Raw genomic sequence first — 13,683 nt, 5'->3', positions numbered from 1 at the left:
ACCTTATTAAGGATTCATAAGTGAGTCTCATATACGTCCTTGACCTAATATAATGTTTTGGTATACAGTTCTTATCTATTACCATATGAAACAAACGTGCAATCTCGAAGAGTTTTCTGTCATCACATATAAAGTGTCCACAAACTATTGGGCCATTATGCCCTACGGCAGACTGTTGGTATTCTGTGTTTTTAAACAAATTAGATATTTCTACACTTGAAACAGCAGTATCAAGAAAGGTATCCATCCCAGCTTTATTACTAGTTACAATAACCTTTGTATTGTATGTAATTAGAAAACAACTTGAAGAATCAACTTAAAGGGACATGAACCTAAATTAACCATATAAATTTGAGTAAAATACATATTTAAGACGTGTCAGATACCTTACTAAGAAATATCATTATTGTGCAAATGAGTCAAATAAAATAATTTTAATAGAAATTCCATCTTGCTGTATTTTTAACCGGACCGGTCGAATTTTGTAACGATAGTATAGTAGTGTTGAACTTTAGTGACCTCCCACAATGCACTGCACAATCTATTTTTATCATTTTTGAGGTAGGTATTCCCCACGTTTTCCTGTCGTTTTAGATAACCGATCTTTGTAATAAAATATTCAATAAACATCTGAAAACCATATTTAAGCATACAGAACAAATTATTAAGGTTCATGTCCCTTTAATGATGTTCTAAGCTAATCTGTCATCCTCGATATTCCAGGGGTTCCGATCACTTACGATCTCTACACCCCTGGACTATCTCATAGTAAAACTAGAGGCAACAGAATAGAACAGGTAATTTAGTCATTTGATGTACATCAAAAGAGCCGTACAACGGTATACTGTGCTTAACTGTGACTTTGATGTTAGATGTCGCTCTCTCTGTAGTCTTCAAAAGAAATCTTTGCAGGCCTGTGATTGGTCAAATGTTTTCCGCTGATCTGCCTTCAATTTCACTATAAGATAGTCCAGGGGTGTAGAGATCGTAAGCGATCGGAACCCCTGGAGTATCGAGGATGATAATCTGTGTAATACAGAGTAAAGTTCTATAACTCTAGCGACGCTATCCAACCACCAGCAAAATTATTATTGTCAGCAAACAGTATGGGATATGGCAAAGGGAATACTAATTTGTTGAGATCTCTGTATAATTAGAATAAAAATCACGCGGTTTTTCATGACGAAATAAATGGTATTTCTCAACAATGTTACAACCAAATTAGCTATCAATAGTGTTATGTGTAAATGAGCAACAATTCTATATTATTTTGACGTTATGCTGTTGCCTCCAGTTTCACTATGAGATAATTCTGGAGTAGATGTTACGTCAGTACAGTAAACATATAAACATAGAGCACTATGATAGACTTTAACGCGACGCTTCCCAAATTGGTACACTTTTACTTTTTTTGAACAGAATTTTCTAAACTGACAATTACTGTCCTGAACACAATTAAAATGCTTTATAGTAACTGTGACATGTTTTTTACATTTCATATTCTTTTCTTATGCTTAGTGTCTCTATTTAAACATGAAAATAATGAAATTATGTGAAAAAATCGGGAAACGACGTCGTGCGACAACCCTAGAAATACCATATAGATCTATTTAAAAAAAAAGGAAAACAATTGCTGAATAGGATATTTTTGGCAGATATGTGAATTAAATTAACTAAAAAAATTGAACTTTCCTTAAATAAATTAAAACATTTTTAATCATGTCTAAACATTTATATACTAATCAAATCAAATTTCATAAATTTAGGAGGTGTACCATTTTGGGTACTCAAACCTGCTGAAACAAAGGGCTGGACTAGGCAAAGCTCTCTCTATTTATAAATATACATGTATAATTCAATTTTACTTGTTAAGAGCATTTCCATTGGCTTAAAAATTTACTTTATCAGCCCATAAAGGAAAAAATGGCGTCGCCGTTTGTAACGTCGCTTCTGATTGGCTGAGATGACGGCGTAATGATTTCATAGACAAAAAGAGTCCCGAGATGAATTTTGAATATTGAAGAGATTATATTTAGTTAATTGAATTATAAGGATTAATTGAATAGATCTTTTATGTTTTGGAGATATAACACAAAAATCTGAGTGTACTCTCATCATAAACAGCTTCGCGGTTTATTTGGAGTACACTCAGATTTTTGAGTTATATCTCAATTATTATTATTTTTATTTCCTCCAAAAAGAAGAGTATATGATAATATATGAAAATGCATATATGGTAACAGCATGAAATAATATGTACAAAATTAGAGAGAGAAAAATAAACAAATCAGGACACTAAAACTGATGGCATCTATTTGTGGAATTTTAAAAGAAAAATCTGGTTTCAAGCACACGTAAGAAAATTTTGATAACTATCTTCAAATAATGTACAAATTTGGGTAGTGTCACGTTATATGTGTCTGGTCAGTGATAGTAACCCCTGAGTATCGAGAATGACAAAATTGCGGAAAAAAGAATGGATAACCTAATAATGTAAAGTTGGTAATTACGAAAATATAATACTATAAAGACGTGTTTTCAGTGTATTTTCAGTGACGTAGAACTACTGGGCCTAGTAACTTTGATACTGCATTGCAACAGAAAATACGAAACTAAAGTTTATATTATGACCTTCGCCTAGCTCTGCATAGATACCGGTACACTATGAACTATGGCTTCCGTTTCAAGCAGACTACAAGTCGATATAGTGAAATGTTGTCGTTTCCAGAGATTTCTGAGGAAATGTTTGTCGAAGAACAGTGATTTTATCCCAAAAAGACACCTGGCTAATTTCCGAAATGGAATTACGACGGACACGCTTAAACGAGTAAGATCCGTGTTGTCAGATCGACCTTGGGGGTGATGGGCACATGTGTTTCGCAACGTTCAAACGAGCGTTCGGTGCCGTTACATAAAACATATGCATATACTAATTAACTTTACTTTTAGGCCTGGTATCTTAAATTAGGTTTCGTATAACGTTAAAGATATATATGATAAACATAATAAGTTTTGTTTTTGACTTTGTAAAGCTCGTGTATGTGACTATTTAATTCTAAACTTTTCATCTTGTACAGTATAGTTTGTACTATATACAGCTACTACTAGGCCTAGTCGTGTTAGACTGACCCCTGACATTATTGGAGTGCATGCATATGTAGAGTTATCGTGACAAGTCAGTTATCCTTATTCCTTCTAAATGCCCATTTCAACAAAATCTCCAAGTCAAAAAACACAACAGTTTGATACATCGTAATTAAAACATTTTAAACATTTAAATACATCAGAGCCAGTAATATAATATCATATTCCCAAATAAATTATATAACCCTGTTCAATAATGCAGCAATAAAGCCTACCTTTTGGCTAGCAGAACCTCTCTAAAATTTTAGTAAGTTGATAGGTTGAGTGTCATATGCTAGCATCCTCGATACTCCAGTGATTACTATCAATGATGTTTCATCCACTCCTGGACTATATTGCATGGTAAAACTAGACACACTTCAGGAGAATCAAAGACATGCAGAGACTTCCTTTGAAGAATACAGAGAGAGTGACACCCAAATTCCAATTTCAAAGCAATTCAATCAACCAGTGTAGATGTACGTTATTTAATTCTTTTGATGTGCATCAAAGGATAAAATTACTCTGCTGCTATCAGTTTTACTATGAGATAGTCCAGTGTTTACAATCACTAACATTACATCCACCTCTAGATTATTGAGGATGTATGCTAGCAAAGGCATAACCACCTGGTTAAAATGATGAGGATGCAATATTAATGACAACTGACACCTTTCCCTCTCTAAAAGGCACCCCTACCATTGTCCTGAGTGTATATATGTCTGTATAATTTGAATGAACTTTGGAGAAAAAAAAGTGGGGTGACGGTTCTTTTCATTTTCTGTGCTAAAAAAGAATTGGAGATGATTAGCATTATATATCACTTGAAGTAAACCATTTAAATTTACCGTCAAATTTCCACATCTTCCTCTGATGTCCAAATGATGGAATGTCCCTTTATTATAAGTAAAAAGATCAATGTAATGAAGATGATATTACTGAAAGTGATTGAAACATTGTAAACATATTATCATTGCAGAATGCAACACCAGCATGTATGTGTGGTAACAAGATGCCATCAACAGAAGTCAGAACCTTTAGTGATAGTCCACTCTCCGACAGATTACAAGGAGATAACTCTACCCTTTTATCACCTTTCGGACTGGTCGGACCAGAATTAGATATGCTTTGTTCAAATATTAAACAGGTGAGTTTTGATCAGGTTTGTACACAAACACATCACATTGTGTTTTATTTTAGGCCTAAAAAAAAAATATGTATGTTTAAGGTACCCCTACCTACCCTAGTTTTTCCTTCCGACCCTAGCTATTTTATCACACTTTTTCAAAACCAAAATGTTGTGTATGAAGTTTTCAACTTAGATTATTACACATGCTTTAAGTTTATCCAAATAAAGTTCAATTACGAATATGGTAATGAAATAAAAGACTTCTAGCTAGCCTAAAACCTGAAAGACAACTTACATGTATTATTAAATTACTTTTTAATTATAGTTATAAAGCCACTTGACCCCTCCCTCACCACTTCCTAAAAAAATAAAATAAAAAAATAAAATTTTAAAAAATCCTGACCGACCTACCCTATTTTTTTCAGTCATGTAACCTGAAACACACATTTTTTTTGGCCTTAGCTAATCAAATTGTCTGTTGTCTGTCCGTCCTTCCATCCATCCATCCATAAATATATTTAGATTCCCCATGGGTGTTAGTTATGCATATTGCATTTCTGGACCAATTCGTCAACATGATGGCTGTCAGACAGACAACATCTCTGATTTTGATTGCTATTTCTCAGAAAATTTGGAATAATATCTTATTTGTAGGTTCATATTCATCTTTTGCAATAAATACTGTAGGAAACAGTACTCACATTGGTCAACAAAGGCATTTTTTTCAAAAAACCCTGGAAACTCTTGGATCTAGATCAGCTTCTTGATTTGGCAATGGCCTCCTTTAATTTGTATGTCATGAAAATAGATAAAGTCTCCCAGTAAGGATATAATACTATAACATACGTCTAAAAATTGTAATGATATTAACTTTGAGCTTGTTTCCAATCACTTTTATAAAATGTATTCTTTGTGATGGTATGGCTCATGAATGAAATGTTGCTTAAACTAAGGATATGTTACACTAGTTTAATATGAAAATAAACCATCCCCACCTTTTACTTTCCATTCTCCAGAAACTTACGCCACAGAATAAAGAACTAGCCGATATAACACAGTACTACTTTGATGGCAAGGGTAAGGCATTTCGTCCTATGTTGGTGATGCTGATGGCTAAAGCACTCAATGTTCATATGAAGAAATCTGATAGGTATGTGTTTTCCTGTTCTATAAGACTATAGCAAGGTTTTGGGCCTACATTGTCCCAACAACCTTTTCAAGCATAAAAAATGAAAAGGACTCCTCTTTTTTCTGAAAGTCCATTCCACTTCAGACCTCATTTTTATCTGAGAAGGACCCCATTCATGGATTACCAAACCCAAACCCTGCTATTGTATGAAGTATTTTAAGCTGTTTGATGTCTTAAGTAAAATACCAGATATGCAGTTCTAGCTGAAGAAGGTTGAATCTTTGATACCATTTGGTAAATTGTAACATTATTTATTGGTACAAAATATTGTATCGAGAAATTTAAAGACCATGCAAAATAATTTGAATGGCAATCAGAAATTTTTGCAGACAGTTTCTGTCCTGTGACAAACTTACTGCTGTGTTTTACAGTTTACTTCAAAGTCAGCGAGAGGTATCAATGATAGCAGAGATGATTCACACGGCAAGTTTAATCCATGACGATGTCATCGACGCATCTGACACAAGGAGGGGAAAGCCAACTGTAGATAATTTATGGGGACAAAGGAAGGTAAGTTTTAGTTATTAGATAGATAAAATCAGTATTTGTTTTCATCTATCAGATTTTTTTCTAAGTGTTAAAATGCCTCACACTATTAGTCATATGCTGTATCCAAATTCAAATTGAGCAAGTTCCACTTTATTTTCTCATGAAATGAATAAGAAACAATGTGAGTGATGTTTCAAAGATTTTGTCTGAACTATTTACACGTTTTTCCTGACAGGCAATCTTAGGGGGCGACTATATACTGTCTGTGGCTTCGGTAGCTATAGCCAAGATCAGAAATGAAGAGGTTGTTTATATTCTAGCACAAGTTATAGAAGATTTAGTGAGAGGTCAGTATTCCAACTCACCAACACAATGTCTCAGGAATTCATATATAAACATCAATTCCAGTGTGAAGTAATTATTTAAACTGTAAATCAATATGTTAGCTGAGGTTTTGTCTCCTTACGATTAATTTTACAAGGTCTTGGATTATTGTTTTGCATTTTGTTTATTTGTCCTTTTAGTATTACGTTTACCGGTAAACAGATTTTTTCTCTAAGTTCTAAATGAGTGAAAATGCTTATTAAAACAGAGTTACCTCCCATGCTTGAAGGTATCAATTGTGTCATCATCATTTTGTGAGCGAAACTCATGTCATTTTTTCTGAAAAACATTACTTAACGCCCGCAAGCACATGAAGTCACAATCAATACCTACTGGCACGGGCGAATAACTCTTTTATATGTAAATATTGAATAACAATATACATACTTTACATTTTTTTTCTTTACAGGGGAATTTATGCAATTAGGTTCGAAAGAGGATGAGAACGCAAGATTTAACCACTACCTCAAGAAAACCTTTAAAAAAACTGCCAGCCTTATTGCTAACACATGCAAAGCAGTAGGTATTTCAAACTTAAAGTTTAGAAATAAATTTTGAACTTTTGTTTTACAAATTATGTTAATGATCTATGAATTGGAAATAGTTTTGAAGAAATCACAGGCAGCTTTTCATGCAAAGACTGATGAAAATGTAAATTTTACTTCTTTTGCAATAAAAAAGCCACATTGTATCAGCTCATATCAATCCCTCTGACATCCTCAGTTCACAAGTGAAAATCATTGGTTTATTTACTTTCTAGATATTAAAGCTGTTGTGCAATTTTCCATTAATGGAAACGTTCCAAGTTCTCAAAAGAAAATCACATTTGTTAATGTACAGCTATTTTTAATCACACTTCTATCTTTTAGGTGGCTATTCTGGCTGATTGTCCAGATGACGTTGTAGAATTAGCATTTCAGTATGGCAGAAATATAGGAATAGCTTTTCAGGTAAATGGATATGTTTGAATAAGAGTTCAAGTTTACACCAATTCAAATATCATGGTCCACATAGTGACTGCAACTTCTAGCTGTTATATCTTGTTTAGTATCTTGATCCTACTTCTTCGATGTGAGAGCCTTATAATAATCATCGTGTCTTTCTGTCTGTTATCAAAAACTTGAGAACTAATAGGCTGATCGTTTTGTAACTGCACATAGTAATAGCTGATAGTATGTAGATGTGCAATAGGGTTTGATTTTTTTTCTAAGAAATCCAATTACAATTAATAGATGACCAATTAGACTTAACCTCCTGTGACCATGTGGTGTCTACTTGACCTTGACCTAATGACCTTCATTTTGTTTTTCAGTTAATAGATGATCTATTAGACTTTACCTCATGTAACCATGTGATGGTTATTTGACCATTGGCCTAATGACCTTGACTTTGTTTTTATATTTAATAGAAGACCTATTAGACTTTACCTCCTGTAAACTTGGGATGAGTGTTTGACCTTTGGCTTAATCACCTTGACATTATTTTTACAGTTAATACATGACCTATTAGACTTTACCTCCTCTGACCACATGACAGGTATTTGACCTTTGGCCTTAATAACCTTGACATTGTCTTTACATTTAATGGATGATCTATTAGACTTTACCTCTTCTGACCATGTGATGGGTATTTGACATTTGGTATAATGAACTCGACTTTGTTTTTACAGTTAATAGATGACCTATTAGACTTTACCTCTTGTGACCATGTGATGGGTATTTGACATTTGGCATAATGAACTTGACCTTGTTTTTACAGTTAATAGATGACCTATTAGACTTTACCTCTTGTGACCATGTGATGGGTATTTGACATTTGGTATAATGAACTCGACCTTGTTTTTACAGTTAATAGATGACCTATTAGATTTTACCTCCTGTGACCATGTGATGGGTAAGCCCACTGCTGCTGACCTCCGCCTTGGTTTGGCCACCGCCCCGGTTTTGTTTGCCACTAACCACCACCCAGAACTCAACTCTATGATAATGAGAAGATTCTCTATGGAGGGAGATGTGGAGAAGGCAAGGCAGATGGTTGCTGATGTAAGTTTACTTTCATTCAAATTTTCCAAGCTTATTTTTGGATGCTATGTCATTACCCAGCAGTCACAAACAATATTAAGTACAGTTGAACCTCGTTAAATCTGACTCGTATCCACATTTAACTTGATATGTTTTGTTGGTCAAGAGTGAACTTTCCACAGTATTTTCAAGTACATGTACACAGAGACTTTGAGTCATCAAGATTTGATTGTATGCTATCTCTAAATCTCATAGTTTTGATGATATACCCGTAAAAGTATTTTTGTTTTGTATTTAATAATTAATATATCTGTTATCCACACTTCAGTTTTCACACTAGTTATGCTCTTATTCAAAATAAACTAAATGTATTACAGAACTATTACACTTTGAAGAACATCAGTAACTGTACATTAACTGCATTTGTATCCTAATATATAATTTCTGTCATCTGTGTATATAATCATTGACTTGAATGGAAATGCATTGAAAAACAAGTAACCTGTTTCATATGAATTATTATTCTTAAAAGGTTTACACTCATCACTAAATATCATTTAGCCCACAATCTACTGAGTGTGTTGAGAGGGGCTTTTGTTTTGGTGTGAAGGTACTGTTTATGAATGGCCTGGTGATCGTCTGTCCATCCGGTCTCAAATTATGTTTTCTAGGCTCTTTTTCCAAACCTAGCTTACAGAAATTGTTACACTGTGGTCAGAGATACATTATGTCATGAACCAAATTTAGGTTACTGTAACAGAGCACATGATCCAAAAGTAGGTTACTGTGATCAAGCACTGTCATGAATCAAAAGTAGGTTATTGTGACCAAGCACTGTCATGAATCAAAAGTAGGTTATTGTGACCTAGCACTGTCATGAATCAAAAGTAGGTTATTGTGACCAAGCACTGTCATCAACCAAAAGTAGGTTACTGTGACCAAGCACTGTCATGAATCAAAAGTAGGTTATTGTGACCTAGCACTGTCATGAACCAAAAGTAGGTTATTGTGATCAAGCACTGTCATAAACCAAAAGTAGGTTACTGTGACCAAGCACTGTCATGAATCAAAAGTAGGTTATTGTGACCAAGCACTGTCATGAATCAAAAGTAGGTTATTGTGACCTAGCACTGTCATGAACCAAAAGTAGGTTATTGTGACCTAGCACTGTCATGAATCAAAAGTAGGTTATTGTGACCTAGCACTGTCATGAATCAAAAGTAGGTTATTGTGATCAAGCACTGTCATAAAACAAAAGTAGGTTACTGTGACCAAGCACTGTCATGAACCAAAAGTAGGTTTCTGTGACCTACATTTTGATGCCCCATACAAAATTGTTCTATAAGTTAATAATACAACTGTTTTGCCTTTTGATGGTTGTCGTACATTTTGATGTCCCTTAGTGAACTTGACTCATAGCTGTTTTGCCTGCTGACATTGATGGTAGTCATTGTAGTTAATCAGCCTGTCTATCATTACAGAGTAATGGTGTGGAACAGACACGGATCCTAGCAGAGGAAAACAGTAAGGAGGCTGTGTACCAGCTGTCCCACCTCGCTCCATCTGTGTATAAGGACGCTCTTAATGAAATAGCCACAGTTGTTCTCACACGCAGCAAATGACGAGAAATAAATGTAGGACTTATTTTACATGTGAATGGTTGATTACGTGCTTGTTAAAGAGTTTATCACACAAATCCTTACATATTAATATTGGTACTTTATGTATGAGTAGATGAAAGATGGCTTAATGTGTTTCGATGGACAGTGGTGATAATTCAGAATTTTCACTTTTATTTGTCAGTCTTCCCAAATGGTACACTTATTTGGATGGCTGAAATTTGTTTTAATATATGTTTTGTTAAGATCTTAGAGTACTTTAAAAGTATTGTTATGGTGTGAACTTGTTTAGGTGATAAAGAAATTCTATCAGAAATGTTTCAATGATTTTACTGTGACAATTAGAGTACAGTGTAAGTTAACAGGGATCATATGAAAAATGCCATTCTACAATACATTTTTTGAATCAAAGAAAAAAAGCAATGGTGAAAGTTCATGTTGTTTTATGCTGATACACAAACATAATTATGTATTATTGTAAATTAGATTTTCACCTCCTGGGGCAGAGAAATTGGTTTCACTATGAAACTCAAATGTCGCTTAATTGAGCTTTTAGGTTTAGGAAATGCTAGTTTCAGCTTAGATAGTAAGGCAAGCCAAAATGTATTGATAAAGGTGGCTTCTGTGTGTTTAAGTTCTGGTGTGACATACTGTGTTCAAATGAATGCCTTTGAATGACAATAATAGCATTAATATTATGAATACTAGAGGGTTTTGTTGTTTTAGAATGCATTTAAGTGTATTTAGAACTAATGAACTACTTGATATATAAAATTCAAAATATTTATTTATGTGATGTGTGTACCTGTTAGGCCACTTTTTAAATTGCCATTTTTATCATCCATGTCTGAAAGGTGAGCATTATTTTGTCTTTTGGTTTACTATCAAGCTGCCATTATCCTCAGGGTGAAATTTTATAACATTGATAAGGGGAGATAATCTTATTTGCTCACATCATACAAGATTCTATATATTATCAGAGAGAGTCTTATTGAATATTCTATGCTTGTATTAAAGTATTTGTTCCATCTGACATTCACCTTTTAGAGAGTTTCTTTGCAATAAAACTGGGTTTTTTTGTCATTCATAAAGTTTGAAATGCAGTCTGCTTTAAAGATAATATTGTGATGAAAATAGCAGTGATTTTTTTCTTGTAACATTTGAATGGACCTTCTTTAAAGATGCTCCATCGCCAACAGAGTATAAATGGTACTCAACATTTGAACAATAATTGATGTTTAATTGTGTACATATATGTCTAATTAACACAAAAATAGTATAAAATAACTAATTTTGCTTTTGGTGCATGTGCAATCAGTGCTTCATTCCATATAGGACATAGTCCCATGGAATTTTTTTCGGGATGCAATTAATTACTTTTAGTATTTATATCTTGAAGTAAAATTAGGAGCTCAAACATTTCAATGGTGGTGATGGTGTAAAGTAAGTAACTTTTGTAACTGAAGAAAAATGCTAAATCGTTTTCTTCTGTTTTTAATAGAGAAAAAGTACCATTTGTCAGCGGTGGAGCATCTTTAAAATAACTATTGTAAGTTTATTTTGCAAACCTATTACTTTTTTAGTACAAACAGAGCTTTCAATGAACTGACTTGCTAATCTTCCTAAGTGTGCTAAATACTTGTACCAATCTTGAAAGTTGCTGTAGATGAATGAGTGAATTGTGTGAAAGATATATGAACCTTACCTGCAAATGCAGGCTAAAATTATAATGATATTGATGAAAGATATGTGTATACTGGAGTTTGAAACCGTCTTGTTTGTAATTTATATAAATGAAAATGTACATCAAAGCAGATCAAAGCAAAAACTTAACTCACAACCTCATCGTGGCAAGCTTCGACTTCACCATTTACCTATTGATTTTCCACTTGGTTCCTTTTCCCCTCCAATCAAATCCGCTGTGTCTTCAAAAGACATAAGTAAAATTATAAGATACCATGCATCCTCACAGAGTATGTTCCTTGTATGAATGAGTTGTGGATAGATCCATTCTGATTGAAGACAGTGATTCTTCTTTACATTGTTTCTGAACTCAGGGCTCATTAAGATCAGGCTGCTGGATTATATCTATATAGACCCCAATGTCATTGACTGACATTGCTATTCAGTTATTGTTTCCATATACAGGGATTTTATTGAAGAAATTTATCATATATTTCAATAAATTAAAATGGAATGGATATTTTGTCTTATATTTTTCTTTTGACACAAAATTTAAATTTACAGATAATATTTATTTTAAAATTCGATTTTGTATGTTTTTATTGAAGATTTAAAATACTGTTTATCGTATGTTTTGCTGTACATGTATAGATTTTCGGATTTCTATAGTGATATAAGTTTTAAAATCACAAAGCTGGCACATCCAGCCATATCATTAATAGCATATGACATGTAAGAACACTATTGTGATGTCACAGGTAGTTACCATATGATATGCTCCATAATTGTTTTGATATACAGAAATGTCACATCCAATTTGAATTTTGCCTTTGTTACCTAGAAACAAAATTAAAATGTCCTGTCTTTACATGAGCATTACATTTCCATAGTTACATGTATGTGTCATATAGAATCTTAACTCATGGCTACCTAGAATGTGATATGAAATTTATTAAAAAAGTTCAATAAATTTGATATGCAACTTACCTTAAGGTTCAATGTAGTGTATCAAACTATTAACTTGTTTAATAAATTTCATATTATAAAGCCTCTCATGAAGTTTCCTCTATGTTGTAGTATGCTACTTTCATACTATCACTTTAGAAGGGCATTGGTTTATATGTAAAGAAGGTATTTGCTGCTAGTTAGTAGTTATCTCAATAATCCATTTTCATCAGCTGCTTTTCTTCCTTCCAATTTAAGCCAGAGAGATTAAAGACTGCATTAAGTCACATATTGGCAATAAAAATTAATTGCTTGTTGCTAGATCTTCAGCCTTGGTTTAAACTTCCATCTTACACTGTGAACTGTATTTTGACCTTTGACCTTCATCAAAGAACAATAGGTAGTCTAAAAGACCTGCCTGAGTTCTGAAATATTTGTCAATTCAGATTTGTTTCATATCATATTAAAATGCTATGAAACTTAATAACACAGTCATTTGCCCCAAGAAATCTAGAGACTGGTACCATCTGAAGGGTGGGAGCCAAATGGAAGAAATAATGATGTAGTAAATCCTTTAAATCTGTAGGTCATGAAGTGCTGAATGGATTTTGACCCTATCTGACCAGAAATACTGTGTAAAGAGCAATTTATTGCCTTAAACTATACAGATCCCAATTAAGGAATACAGATACACCATTTAAATTGTTACCTGTCATTTTCCTTTGAATTTATCAAGTGTGACAAAAGCATCATGGAGTAATATGAAAGAATTTCATATCAATCTAGGCTCCTACAAACTAAATAGCTTAAAACTAAAGCATACTTGTAAAAATTGGCGAGATAAAGCCTATTCATGAAAGTGTAAAAACAGTCAAACTAACTTGTAAAAAGAGCATCCCTGGCCTTTGTTTCGATCCATCAAATCCCTCAGCTCAGGGAATGTGTCCAAGATCATATTTTGGTGTAGTCCATGTAAATGTGTATAAAACTATGACAGCCTTGTTTGTAATTTTGTGATATCTACCGTATTTGACCCATAAAGCGCCTAGGACACTTAAAAAATTGAAGCAACTTGGGGACACGTAATAGAAAGTTTGGGCT

At 33.5% G+C, this 13,683-nt stretch overlaps 1 protein-coding gene across 1 annotated transcript; it reads left to right on the top strand.

Moving 5' to 3' along the window:
• The first annotated feature begins 2,653 nt into the window (after positions 1-2,653).
• Positions 2,654-12,175, top strand: LOC138321711 (all trans-polyprenyl-diphosphate synthase PDSS1-like). Its single transcript, XM_069265615.1, has 9 exons — positions 2,654-2,827; positions 4,103-4,270; positions 5,269-5,402; positions 5,813-5,951; positions 6,166-6,277; positions 6,724-6,833; positions 7,184-7,264; positions 8,162-8,356; positions 9,817-12,175. Exons 1-9 carry the CDS (start codon positions 2,672-2,674, stop codon positions 9,955-9,957), a joined length of 1,236 nt encoding a protein of 411 aa, XP_069121716.1. The 5' UTR covers positions 2,654-2,671; the 3' UTR covers positions 9,958-12,175.
• Positions 12,176-13,683: the final 1,508 nt, after the last annotated feature.

The sequence above is a fragment of the Argopecten irradians genome, chromosome 4, assembly GCF_041381155.1.
Source record: "Argopecten irradians isolate NY chromosome 4, Ai_NY, whole genome shotgun sequence".
In the NCBI taxonomy this organism is placed as follows: Eukaryota; Metazoa; Mollusca; class Bivalvia; order Pectinida; family Pectinidae; genus Argopecten; species Argopecten irradians.
This window is presented reverse-complemented; position numbering and strand designations above follow the sequence as displayed.

Excerpts from the sequence above, each read along its gene's own strand:
- LOC138321711 (XM_069265615.1), top strand. The coding sequence starts at position 2,672 with ATGGCTTCCGTTTCAAGCAGACTACAAGTCGATATAGTGAAATGTTGT. Across the intron at positions 5,952-6,165 it reads ATTTATGGGGACAAAGGAAG|GCAATCTTAGGGGGCGACTA; the intron begins GTAAGTTTTAGT and ends TTTTCCTGACAG. Across the intron at positions 6,278-6,723 it reads TATAGAAGATTTAGTGAGAG|GGGAATTTATGCAATTAGGT; the intron begins GTCAGTATTCCA and ends TTTTCTTTACAG.